The 12,643-nt window shown below is 38.8% G+C and overlaps 1 protein-coding gene across 1 annotated transcript in view; it reads right to left on the bottom strand.

Moving 5' to 3' along the window:
* C7 (complement C7) overlaps positions 1-12,643 on the bottom strand; it is a 73,293-nt gene that overhangs the window by 9,090 nt on the left and 51,560 nt on the right. The window contains exons 14-15 of the mRNA XM_032278867.1: positions 11,317-11,449; positions 1,492-1,683 (exon numbers count right to left, since the gene is read on the bottom strand). Coding sequence (XP_032134758.1) covers positions 1,492-1,683; positions 11,317-11,449 — 325 coding nt within the window. The remainder of the gene's footprint in view (positions 1-1,491; positions 1,684-11,316; positions 11,450-12,643) is intronic.

The following is a 12,643-nucleotide window of genomic DNA, read 5'->3' on the forward strand; positions in this document are numbered from 1 at the left end:
ACTGAACTGTACATTTAAAAATGGATAAAATGGTAAATTTTATGTTATATATGTTTTACCACAACAAAAAAAAAGATGAAATACTAGAACAGCCAACATTTTAAAATGTCAACTTTGGAGGCTGGTAAGTCTGGGATTTTTTTGTTTGTCATAGATTTAAGGGTAGTTACTATTATTTACAACTTCAGAAAAGCACACAGATCTGAAAAACATTCTTAATTAAAACCCACTTTAATAGAATTTTCTACTGGGTAAAAAAAAACTTCATATCAAATTATGCTGTAAAATAGCTGAAGTAGGATTTTAGAAAGACTAGCCTATAATCTCATTGGAAACAAATTACAGCCCCATCAACTGTATATTGTTCTCTTTCATTTTAGAATTATTAGTACTGGTCCATTACTGTAAGTATTCCAGGTAAACTCATGTTTATGCTTTAGCGTTTACTCAACACGAAACAACTGTCCTCTGATATGGGGCCTTGATAGCTACAGGCAGCTACATCAGGACAGGCAGGGAGGGACTCCAAGGATGTGTGCCTTGCCCATTGTCCTGCCTCTCATCCACTTAACATCATAGCCTGTATCTGCCATCCGTATCCGAGTGCTCTGTACCCTATTGCATGGAGAACTTAGAAACATCTAATTAACCTCACAGTATCACCTATGAAATCTAGTACTTCATCCCCACTATTAAAAATAAATCTCAGCATTTAATTAAAAATCACATAATAGAGAGATAGTATCACAAAAAATAGTACACACGTAAATGTTTCTTTATTCTCACTTTTGTTACAAATATATTTTCATTTATTTAAAAAATGTAAACAAAGAAGAAATAGGGGATTATTTTCAAACAAATTACCTCTAAAAAGAAATAGTCTCGCTTTCTAAATCCTTTCTACTTTAGATTCTTACAAGACCATTTTAATTTTCTTGGTGTTCAAAGCACTGGATTTTTGGGTTTCCACATTAAGAACAATTTCATGAATCACAACACTTTTTCTTCAATAATGCCTGCTTTAAAGTGTTAAATAAAAATGCCTTCTGAATTATCAATTTCAGAAACAATAATAAACTCTATGAAAGCTCAAAAATGAAACATACAGAATTTTACGTAAATTATGATATCAACCCTAGGGAAACTGAAGGGGGAAAAATTAAGAGGAAACAACAACAAAAAACAGGTTTTAAAAATCCTTTATTGTCTTGCCACCATAACAGACATAAAGCTGATCTTTCACGAGGAGGGTTTAAGTTAAAAGTTTCAGAATTACCAAGCCTATCCTTGCCTTTCCCTGCATTCATGAGTCTTTCTGTGCCATGTGAGGAAAATCTGTTTCTCAGTCTACAAAGTGACCTCCATCTCTTGGGGAGCAAGAATGGAGGAATGACTCAGAGTTATGATATGATACAGTACCATGAAGGCTGACGCAAAGACTCTCACCCACCTGAGTGCAAGTGTCCTTGGATAGACGAAGAAGCCACTCACCTTTTTGTACACACCGGACATTCTTCATCTCAGGACTCCACTTAAGGCTGGAGCCACAGAGAAATGCGGAAGGACCTTCCAAGGACATGCCACCTGAACAAGAAACAGTCACCTTCTCACCAACTGTGTAGAAAGGTTTATGGGGGTGACTCTGTATGCCATCCATCAGGACAGGTAGAACACAGGCAATTTCTAAAGATAAAAGAGAGCAAAATATAAGGGTCATTGCTCTTATAAACCATCTTTTTAAAAAGAGTCTTCTGTGATGCTGATACGCTTGTTCTGCTTTTTCATATTAGAGGACAAGGAGGAAGAAGTAAGTACTCTTAGGGTGGACTGAAAAACATGTCACACAGAGCCTGGCATGTAAGTGACGAATAAATAACTAGAGACCAAAACATCTCCCCCCCACCCATCCCCTCAAAACAATGTGGCGACTTAAAATGAACAACCCCAACAGAGTCCTAATACCCCGCCTACTGTTGAAACCAAACTTTTCACAGCTGTCGCTTATTTCTGTGCTCTAATGATGTCCCATCAGAATTTTTCTGAGCTGTATTCATTTGAGTTTCATTAACTTTCATCCAGTTAGATATTTTGCTCTCTGAAATTATTAAAGCACCACTTTTATTTATTTATTCATCCTTTTTAGGGACAGGGTCTCTCTATGTTGCCCAGGCTGGAGAGCAGTGACTATTCATAGATTTAATCAGTGTATACTACAGCCTCAAATCCTAGGTTCAAACAAGCAATGGGGAAAGGATTGCCTATTTAATAAATGGTGCTGGGAAAACTGACTAGCTATACCCAGAAAACAGAAACTGGAGCCCTTCCTTATACCTTACACAAAAATTAACTCCAGATGGAGTAAAGACTTAAATGTAAAACCTAAAACCATAAAAACCCTACAAGAAAAAAAAACCTACAAGAAAACCTAGGCAACACCATTCAGGACATGGGTACGGGCAAGATCTTCATGACTAAAACACCAAAAGCAATTGCAACAAAAGCCAAAATTGACAAATGGGATCTAATTAAACTAAAGAGCTTCTGCTCAGCAAAAGAAACTATCATCAGAGTGAAGAAGCAACTTACAGAATGGGAGAAAACTTTTGCAATCTATCCATCTGACAAAGGTTTAATATCCAGAATCTACAAGGAACTTAAACAAATTTACAAGAAAAAACAACCCCATCGAAAAGTGGGCAAAGGATATGAACAGACACTTCTCAAAAGAAGACACTTATAAAACAAACATATGAAAAAAAGCTCATCATTGTTGGTCATTAGAGAGAAATGCAAATCAAAAACACCATCTCACGCCAGTTGGAATGGCAATCATTAAAAAGTCAGGAAAGAACAGATGCTGGCAATGATGCAGAGAAATAGACACACCTTTACATTGTTGGAGGGAGTGTAAATTAGTTCAACCATTGTGGAAGACAGAGTGGCGATTCCTCAAGGATCTAGAACCAGAAATACCATTTGACATGGCAATCTCATTACCGGGTATATACCCAAAGGATTGTAAATCATTCTGTTATAAAGACACACACATACGTATGTTTATTGCAGCACTATTTACAGTAGCAAAGGCTTGGAATCAACCCACATGCCCATCAATGATAGATTGGATAAAGAAAATGTGGCACATATATACCATGGAATACTACGCAGCCATAAAAAAAGGATGAGCTTATGTCCTTTGCAAGGACATGAGTGAAGCTGGAAACCATCGTTCTCAACAAACTAACAGGAACAGGAATCCAAACACTACACGTTCACACTCATAAGTTAGAGTTGAACAATGAGAACACATGGACACAGGGAGGGGAACATCACACACTGGGGCCTGTTAGGGAGTGGGGGACAAGGGGAGGGAGAGCATTAGAAAAAATACCTAATGCTTGCTGGGCTTAAAACCTGGAAGACAGGTTGCTAAGTGCAGCAAACCACTATGGCACATGTATACCTGTGTAACAAACCTACACGCTCTGCACATGTATCCCAGAACGTAACGTAAAATTTAAAAAAAAAATTTTTTAACTCCTGCACTCAAGCAGTCCTCCTGATTCAACATCCTAAGTAGTTGGGATCACAGGCACATGCCACCACACCCAGCTAACGCACCACCTTTAACCTTGCAGACATAAAAGTGTTCAGTGTTCCCTGATTTTTTATCTATATTCTTTCTTACTCAATTCCATTGATTAGCTCAAATTGGTTACTTCAAAAAAGAACAGAGAAAAAGAAAAAATACACATAGTGTAAACAGCAAGTCAGAATTTATTATCAAAAAAACAATCTCACTAATATCCCTAATGGACTTTGGAAAATATTCTACAAAGTACTGCTGTATCCTTACACCACTGTCATTTAAAAAAAATTCTTTCATTGTCTTCTGCTAGGTTTTGAGTTTTTTTTTATCTTGCTCCTCTAGCTCTTTCAATTTTGACGATAGGGTGTCAATTTTAGATCTTCATTCTCAGCAAACTGACACAAGAACAGAAAATCAAACACCACATGTTCTCACTCATAGGTGGGTGTTGAAAAATGAGAATGCATGGACACAGGGAGGGGAGCATCACACACTGGGGTCTGTTGGGGGGAACTAGGGGAGGGACAGCAGGAGGTGGGGAGTTGGGGAGGGATAACATGGGGAGAAATGCCAGATATAGGTGATGGGGAGGAAGGCAGCAAATCACACTGCCGTGTGTGTACCTATGCAATAATCTTGCATGTTCTTCACATGTACCCCAAAACCTAAAATGCAATAAAATAAAATAAAATAAACATCATTCAAAAATAGCATCTGATGGATACACTGAAGGCTTTGACTTCACCACAATGAAATCTATCAATGTAGCAAAATTGAGCTAGTACCCCATGAATATATTCAAAACTCCACAGCATTTTTGAGTGCCTGTATTTTGCCAAATATGTTGTGTACTGTTTGGGACACAACAAAATACAAGTCATATCTTATGTTTTCTGAAATTTCATCATCTGGTATGGAATTTGCTTGTTTCTAACACATTTGCTGTTTTGACAATAAATCTCCTACCAAAACAGAAAATGGAAAGGCTGTACAAAATTAAAAAGAAAACTATTTCTGAGAGAATCAGAGCACTAATAAGGCAGTGCAAGTTTCAGAGTCCAAGATTTCAGAGAGAAGGGAAGTCTAATGTGGTGATTACAACATTTGGTAACACATTTTTCCTTGAGGTATTTGTAAATTTGAAAAAAAAAAAAATGTGCTGAAAGGCTGCTAAACTGAGGATAAAACTGTAGCTCAGAAGCTAAAAAGATGAATGGTTTTTTAGCAGTCTCACAGGTCCAGGGTTTTAAAAACTAGAGTCCAGTCCAGTCCAAAAAAAAAAAAATGGGCCAGGTAGAAAACTCATACCTTCAGTTGGAACCCCTTAATGGGCCCACCCTTGGAATAGAGATAACCCAGACGTAAGCCAGCCTCACTGGTTGTCATAAACAAAATTAAGTCTTCTCTAGAGGAAGACAGCAACATCCAATTTTTTGATTTTCATACGTAAAGTCTGACATTCAATTAAAACTAATTTACCATTCAAAAAGACAAGAATTGACCAAATTCCAACCAAGAAAGACAATAGAAACAGACTTACAGAAAAAGGCTTACATAAATAACGAAATTGACAGATATAGGCCCTGAAACAACTGCAATTAATACATTTTTTTTAATGACAAGATGGAGAATTACAACAGAGAATTATAAAATATAAAACAGTAAACACAAATGTTTGAAGTAATTGATGTACTATTTACTCTGATTTACTTATTACTCACTGTTTACACATATCAAAATATTACTTAAAAATATATTTTAAGTAAAAATTTTAATATTTTAAAATACAATAATGTAAGAATATAGGCTCATTAATTTTAATAAATTAGTGGAAGATGTTAATACCTAATAGGGAAACTGAGTGGTTAGTAAGAAAATAGATGGGAGCTCTCTATACTTTCTACTCAGATTTTTGTAAACTAAAAGTGCTCTAAAAATTAAGTTATTAATTTAAAAATTCACTATGCAATAAAAAAGTAGACAAATGAAACCTCTAAAGCTGAAAAATAGCTGACACAATGGCTCACACCTACAATCCCGGCACTTCGTGAGACGAGGCAGGCGGGTCACTTGAGCTCACAAGTTTGAGAACAGCCAGGGAAACATGGTGAAACCCCATCTCTACTAAAAACTACAAAAATAAGCTGGGCACCATGGCACACATCTGTAATCCCAGCTACTCAGGAGGCTGAGACAGAAGAATTGCTTGAGCCCATGAGGCAGAGATTACAGTGAGCCAAGATCGTGCCACTGCACTTCAGCATGGGTGACAGGAGTAAAATCCTGTCTCGAAAAATATATATGTGTGTGTGTGTGTGTGTGTGTGTGTGTGTGTGTGTGTGTGGACACACACACATATATAATTTTTTAAGTTGAAAAATAAAATCAATAAAATTTAAAACTCAATAGAGTTCTTAAAACGAGATTATACAGAAATATACAGAGAAGTAATAAGTTGGAAGATAGGTCAATCAAAAATATTTAGAATGAGGCCGGGTGTGGTCGCACATGCCTATAGTCCCAGCATTTTGGGAGGCGAAGGCAGGCAGATCACTTGAGGTCAGGAGTTTGAGACCAACCTGGCCAACATGGTGAAACTTCATCTCTACTAAAAATACAAAAATTAGCTGGGTGCAGTGGTGCACACCTGTAGTCCCAGGTACTCAAGAGGCTGAGACAGGAGAATCACTTAAACCTGGGAGGCAGAGGTTGCAGTGAGCTGAGATCGCATCACTGCCTCTAGTGTGAACAACAAACCAACTCAAATAAAAAATAAAAAATAAAATATTTAGAATGAAACAGAGGAGAAATAGAAAACAAAACAAAAAAAAGGATGTTAAAAAAAATAATGGTCCAAAAAATGTATAATTTGTGTCCCATTAGGACAAGTGAGCAAGAATGAGACAGAGGCAACGTTTTAGGACATAATGGTCAAGAAATGGTCTAAAACTGGCAAAAGACTTAAAGCACAGGTTCAATTAGTGCTTTGAATATTAGCTAGGATAAATACAAAGAAAATTACACCTAGGAACAACAGAGTAAAGTTGCTGGTGAAAGACAAAAACAAAAAATAATTAATAATACCCTTTTTCCACCCTAGAGCTACTGTCAAGCCCCAGACGCAGGTCTCTGTTCCACAGGACGGAATTTGTTAAAGTTGTTAAGAATAAGGGCTACTTTGAAAGATACCAAGTGAACTTTAGAAGATGACAAGAGGGTAAAACTGATTATTATGCATGGAAATACTTAGTGATACAGGATAAAAATAAATACAGCACACCCAAATACAGGACGATAGTCTGTGTAACAAACACAGGTATCATTTGACAGATTGCTTAGTCCCATATAGAAGGGAATATGATAGTCCGTGCAGTATGTGCACATGAACTGCCAAAATATAGTGTGAAGGTTGGCCTGAAAAATGATGCTAAAGCATATTGTACTGGCCCGCTGCTGGCCCGCAGGATTCTCAGTAGGTTTGGCATGGACAAGATCTATGAAGGCCAAGTGGAGGTGACTGGAGATGAATACAATGTGAAAAGCATCGATGGTCAGCCAGGTGCCTTTACCTGCTATCTTGATGCAGGCCTTGCCAGAACTCACAGGCAATAAAGTTTTTAGCACCCTAAAGGGAGCTGTGGATGGAGGCTTCTCTATGCCTCACAGTAGCAAACGATTTCCTGGTTATGATTCTGAAATGCAGAAGTACACCAGAAGCACATCATGGGCCACAATGCTGCAGATTACATGCACTACTTAAGGGAAGAAGATGAAGATGCTTACAAGAAACAGTTCTCTCAATACATAAAGAACGGTGTAACTCCAGACATGATGGAGGGGGTGTATAAGAACACTCATGCTGCTATACAAGAGAATGCAGTATATGAGAAGAAGCCCAAGAAAGAAGTTAAAAAGAAGTGGAACCATCCCAAAATGTCACTTGTTCAGAAGAAAGACCCGGTAGCTCATAAGAGGGCAAGCTTCTTCAGAGCTCGGGAGTGGGCTGTTGAGAGCTAAGCCAAACAATTTTTCATGAGGATTTCTCAGATAAAGACAATAAACTTACTGACAAAGCAAAAACTAACAATAATTAATAATAATATTCTTGGAAGTGGTCAGACAGAAAAGATGATTTCTAAAGGAAAAACTTAAGAGTTGACTTCTCCCTAGAAAACAATTATCAGAGAGCAATGTAATATTAATAATATCATCAAATGACTTAAAAAGTAACTGCTAGCAGGTGTGGTGGCTCACACCTGTAATCCCAGCACTTTGGGAGGCTGACGTGGGTAGATCACCGGAGGTCAGGAGTTTGAGACTAGCCTGACCAACATGATGGAACCCTGTCTCTACTAAAAATACAAAAATTAGCTGGGCATGGTTGTGGGTGCCTGTAATCCCACCTACTCGGGAGGCTGAAGCAGGAGAATCATTTGAACCTGGGAGGCGGAGAGTGCAGTGAACCAAGATCACGCCATTGCACTCCAGCCTGGGAGACATGAGTGAAACTCCATCTCAAAACAATATGAATAACTAAATAAATAAATAACTGCTAGCTTAGAATTTCTTACCTAATAAAAATATCTTGGCCAGGCAGGGTGGCTCACGCCTGTAATCCCAGCATTTTGGGAGGCCAAGGCGGGCAGATCACCGGGTCAAGAGATCAAGACCACCCTGGCCAACATGATAAAACACCATCTCCACTAAAAATACAAAAATTAGCTGGGCTATTTTTTTCATTAGCTGGGTGTATCTGAGCACCTGTAATCCCAACTACTGGAGGGGCTGAGGCAGGAGAATCACTTGAACCCAAGAAGCGGAGGTTGCTGTGAGCCAAGATTGTGCCACTGCACTCAAGCCAGGCAATAGAGCGAGACTCTGTCTCAAAAACAAAAAAAAAAAATTCCTTTGAAAAATAAAGGTAAAAGACATTTTAGATAAACAAAAACTGGGACAATGTTTCATCAGAAGATTCACAATAAAGGATAAGAAGCCCTTCAAACAGAAGTTTCTTATAAATCTTTTCAAAGACAAACTTTTGACTGTATTACTCCCAACTGGCAAATATTCATATTCATATTCTATTTCATTTGTTTCTGCTTAAGGATTCCAGTAGAGAGAGAGAGAGAGAGATCAATAAGAAAAAGACAATGACCATCAATCAACAAGTGGATAAAGATACTGTGGTATATCTACACGATAGAATACTACTCAGCCACAAAAAGGAATTTATTAATGGCATTCATAGGAACCTGGATGAGACTGGAGACTATCATTCTAAGTGAAGTAACTCAGGAATTGAAAACCAAACATTGGGTTGGGCACGGTGGCTCACATCTGTAATTCCAGCACTTTGGGAAGCTGAGGCAGGTGGATCACGAGGTCACTCGGTCTCTACTAAAAATTCAAACATTTGCTGGGTGTGGCAGCGTGCACCTGTAGTCCTAGCTACCTGGGAGGCTGAGGCAGGAGAACTGCCTGAACCCAGGAGGCAGAGGTTGCAATGAGCTGAGATCATGCCACTGCACTCCAGCCTGGGTGACAGAGTGAGACTCCATCTCAAAAAGAAAAAAAGAAAACCAAACATAGTATGTTCTCACTTATAAGTGGGAGCTAAGCTATAAGGATGCAAAGGCATAAGACTGACACAATGGACTTTGGGGACTTGGGAGAAAAGGTGGGAAGGGGGTGAGGGATAAAAGTCTACAAATTGGGTGCAGTGTATACTGCTCAAGTGCCAAGTGCACCAAAATCTCACAAATCACCACTAAAGAACTTACTCATGTAACCAAATACCACCTGTTCCCCAGTAACCTATGGAAATTTAAAAAAAATTTTTTAATATAATTTTAAAATAAGAAAAAGGCAAACAAGTTTTTTAATGGACAAAAGACATGGACAGCCACTTCTCCAAAGAATATAACCAATGGCCAAAAAACATAAGGAAACAAGCTTAACATTATTAGTCATTAGGAAAAAAAATACAAAAATAGGCCAGGGAAGGTGGCTCACGCCTATAATCCCAGCATCTAGGAGGCCAAGATAGTTGGATTGCCTGAATTCAAGACTTCAAGATCAGCCTGACCAGCAAAACCCTATCTCTGCTAAAAATGCAAAAATTAGCCAGTCGTGGTGGCACATTCATGTAGTCCCAGATACTCAGGAGGCTGAGGCACAAGAATCAGTTGAACCTGAAAGGTGAGATCACACCACTGCACTTCAGCCTGGGCAACAGAGTGAGACTCTGACTCAAAATAAAAAATAAAAATAAAAAATAAATAAACAGGATATCACTATGCACACTATACACCATTATGACTGATGATATCAAGTGTTAGTAAGCACATAAAGCAATGACTTCTCAGATTATGGCAGAGATGTAAAACAACCCCTTGGAAGCCTGGCAGCTTCCACTAAATCTAAAAGTATGTATCCCCAATGCATGAATACCCAATTACTCAGAAATTTCACTAATAGGTATATTCCCAAAGGGAGAAATATGTGTGTGTGTGTGTGTGTGTGTGTGTACACTAGGGCTTTCCTCATATAGCATAGAGCAACTGATTTAGGAAAAATATATCCCTACAGCTCTATTTATTTGCTGAACTTATACTGCAAGTGAGGTAGAAGCCAGAGTAGTTTTCAGGTGGTACTGCATGCAGAAGCTCTTATTCAGATGCCTGTATCCTAACAGAACAGGATGCAAAGCATTTAAGGAAGTTGACTGATTGCAGTACATCCTGAGTAACTGCACTCTAAAGAATATCCTGAGACAACAGATGTTGGAAAGGATGTGGAGAAAAAGGAAAGCTTTTTCTGTTGGTGGTGGTGGTGGGTATATAAATTAGTTCAACCATTCTGGAAGACAGTGTGCAAATACCTCAAGGACCTAGAACTAGAAATACCATTTGACTCAGCAATCCCATTACTGGGTATATACTCAAAGGATTATAAATCATTCTATTATAAAGACACATGCACACATATGTTTACTGCAGCACTGTTCACAATAACAAAGACTTGGAACCAGCCCAAATGCCCATCAATGATAGACTGGATAAAGAAAAATATACACCATGGAATACTATGCAGCCATAAAAAAGGGTGAGTTCATGTCCTTTGCAGGGACATAGATAAAGCTGGAAACCATCATTCTCAGCAAATTGACACAAGAACAGAAAACCAAATACCACGTGTTCTCACTCATAAGTGGGTGTTGAACAATGAGAACAGATGGACACAGGGTGGGGAACATCACACACCAGGTCCTGTCAGAAGGTAGGGGATAGGGGAGGGATAGCATTAGGAGAAATACCTAATGTAGGTGACAGGGTGATGAATGCAGTAAACCACCATGGCACATGTATACCTGTGTAACAAACCTGCACATCTGCATATGTACCCCAGAACTTAAAGTATAAGTAAAAAAAAGAAGAAGAAGAAGAATGTCCTAATGGTCTTCATCTAAATAGAGTTCCCTGGCCTATTTTAATTTGCACCGGAAAGTTTTAAATAATAAAATTGACCTCAGTGAATGGAAGCATTACCAACTAGAGAAGGCTGTGGGCTTATTCAAGTCGCTCCTAAAACTTGAACAGGATCGTGTCAGACTTTCAGGAAAGAAAGGCCAACACATGGGCCACATGGTGAGTGTTAATTATCTTGGTTCATTCTCTCCCATGTCATTTTCTCATCTTAAATTACAAACTACAACTGACACCACTCACTCTGACAATGCATTTCCCCAACCAGCCACCGTAAATCTTCTCCACATCTGGCCACTGGGTTTCCAACAAGAGAGTATCCTTCATTGCAAGTGTACAGTACATTTTTCCCCACAGGAAATGTTGTACCTTCATCCTAAACAAAAATAAAAGATGGAAAGGGAAAGAGTTTGTCTATTTTGCATGAACAAAAGGTTTCTTTACATATATTTGGCCTATGAATCACATTTTCTTTTCATCATCAGGCAAGCTACATTTAAATAACTGATTTAGAAAAGTGTCTGTAAAAACATTTTCCCCTATATAGTCAATAACACTAGTACCACCATGAACTGAAATAGAACTATTATTGCCACTGTCTATTACGTATTGATTGCCCCCAAAATACCAAGTACTATACTAAGCATTCTACTAAAATCACTTTACGCTGTCCAAATAATTTATTTTCCTTTTAGGAAAAATCAGTTCTTTATCAGATTTGGGGAACATCTTTGTCAGTCAACTCTTCATATTAAGGTATTATTGGGCTGGGCTCAGTGGCTCACGCCTGTAATCCCAACACTTTGGGAAGTTGAGATAGGTGGATCACCTGAGGTCAGAAGTTCAAGACCAGCCTGGCCAACATGGCAACACCCTGTCTCTACTAAAAATACAAAAATTAGCTAAGCGTGGTGGTGCATGCCTGTAGTCCCAACTACTCAGGAGGCTGAGACACAAGAATAGCTTGAACACGGGGAGCAGAGGTTGCAGTGAGCCAAAATAGCGCCACTGCACTCCAGTCTGGGTGACAAAGCAAGACTCTCTCTCTCTCTCAAAAACAAAACAAACAACAACAACAAAAAAAAACAATGTATGAGCTGTTCATTGGCAATACTGCCTACAAAATGGCAGCATGAACAGTCAGAAATTTTCCAATCCAATCAGTCTGCTCATGAAAGTTTAAGTTATGCTCGCTGATAACTTTTAGGGGAAGCATAATGTTGATCTTCCCCCATCCTACCCTCCCACTCCACGCTGTATATATGGAATGCTGCTGGGGTGGGTCAGATTCAGGAAAGTTTCATTAGCCTGTAATGCTGGGAAGTGAGCTTTCATGGTGAAGCAAGGAGGAATTTGAAGTCTGAGCCTGTGGGTGGATGAAGGGTAATCACACTCATTCGGGGTCTCTCTTGGTTCCTTTCCTTACTCTTCTCATTCTCTTCCACCCAAGGGGATGGTGAAAAAACTCATGCTTGGGAAAGGGCTTAGAGCTGATGCCTAAACCAGCTCTGCTCTAGGGATTAGAACAAGATTTCCTGGTATCTCCTTCCCACTGTCGTGCTGCACGTCC

Source organism: Sapajus apella, unplaced genomic scaffold, assembly GCF_009761245.1.
Source record: "Sapajus apella isolate SASKATOON/1434 unplaced genomic scaffold, GSC_monkey_1.0 scaffold11, whole genome shotgun sequence".
In the NCBI taxonomy this organism is placed as follows: domain Eukaryota; kingdom Metazoa; phylum Chordata; class Mammalia; order Primates; family Cebidae; genus Sapajus; species Sapajus apella.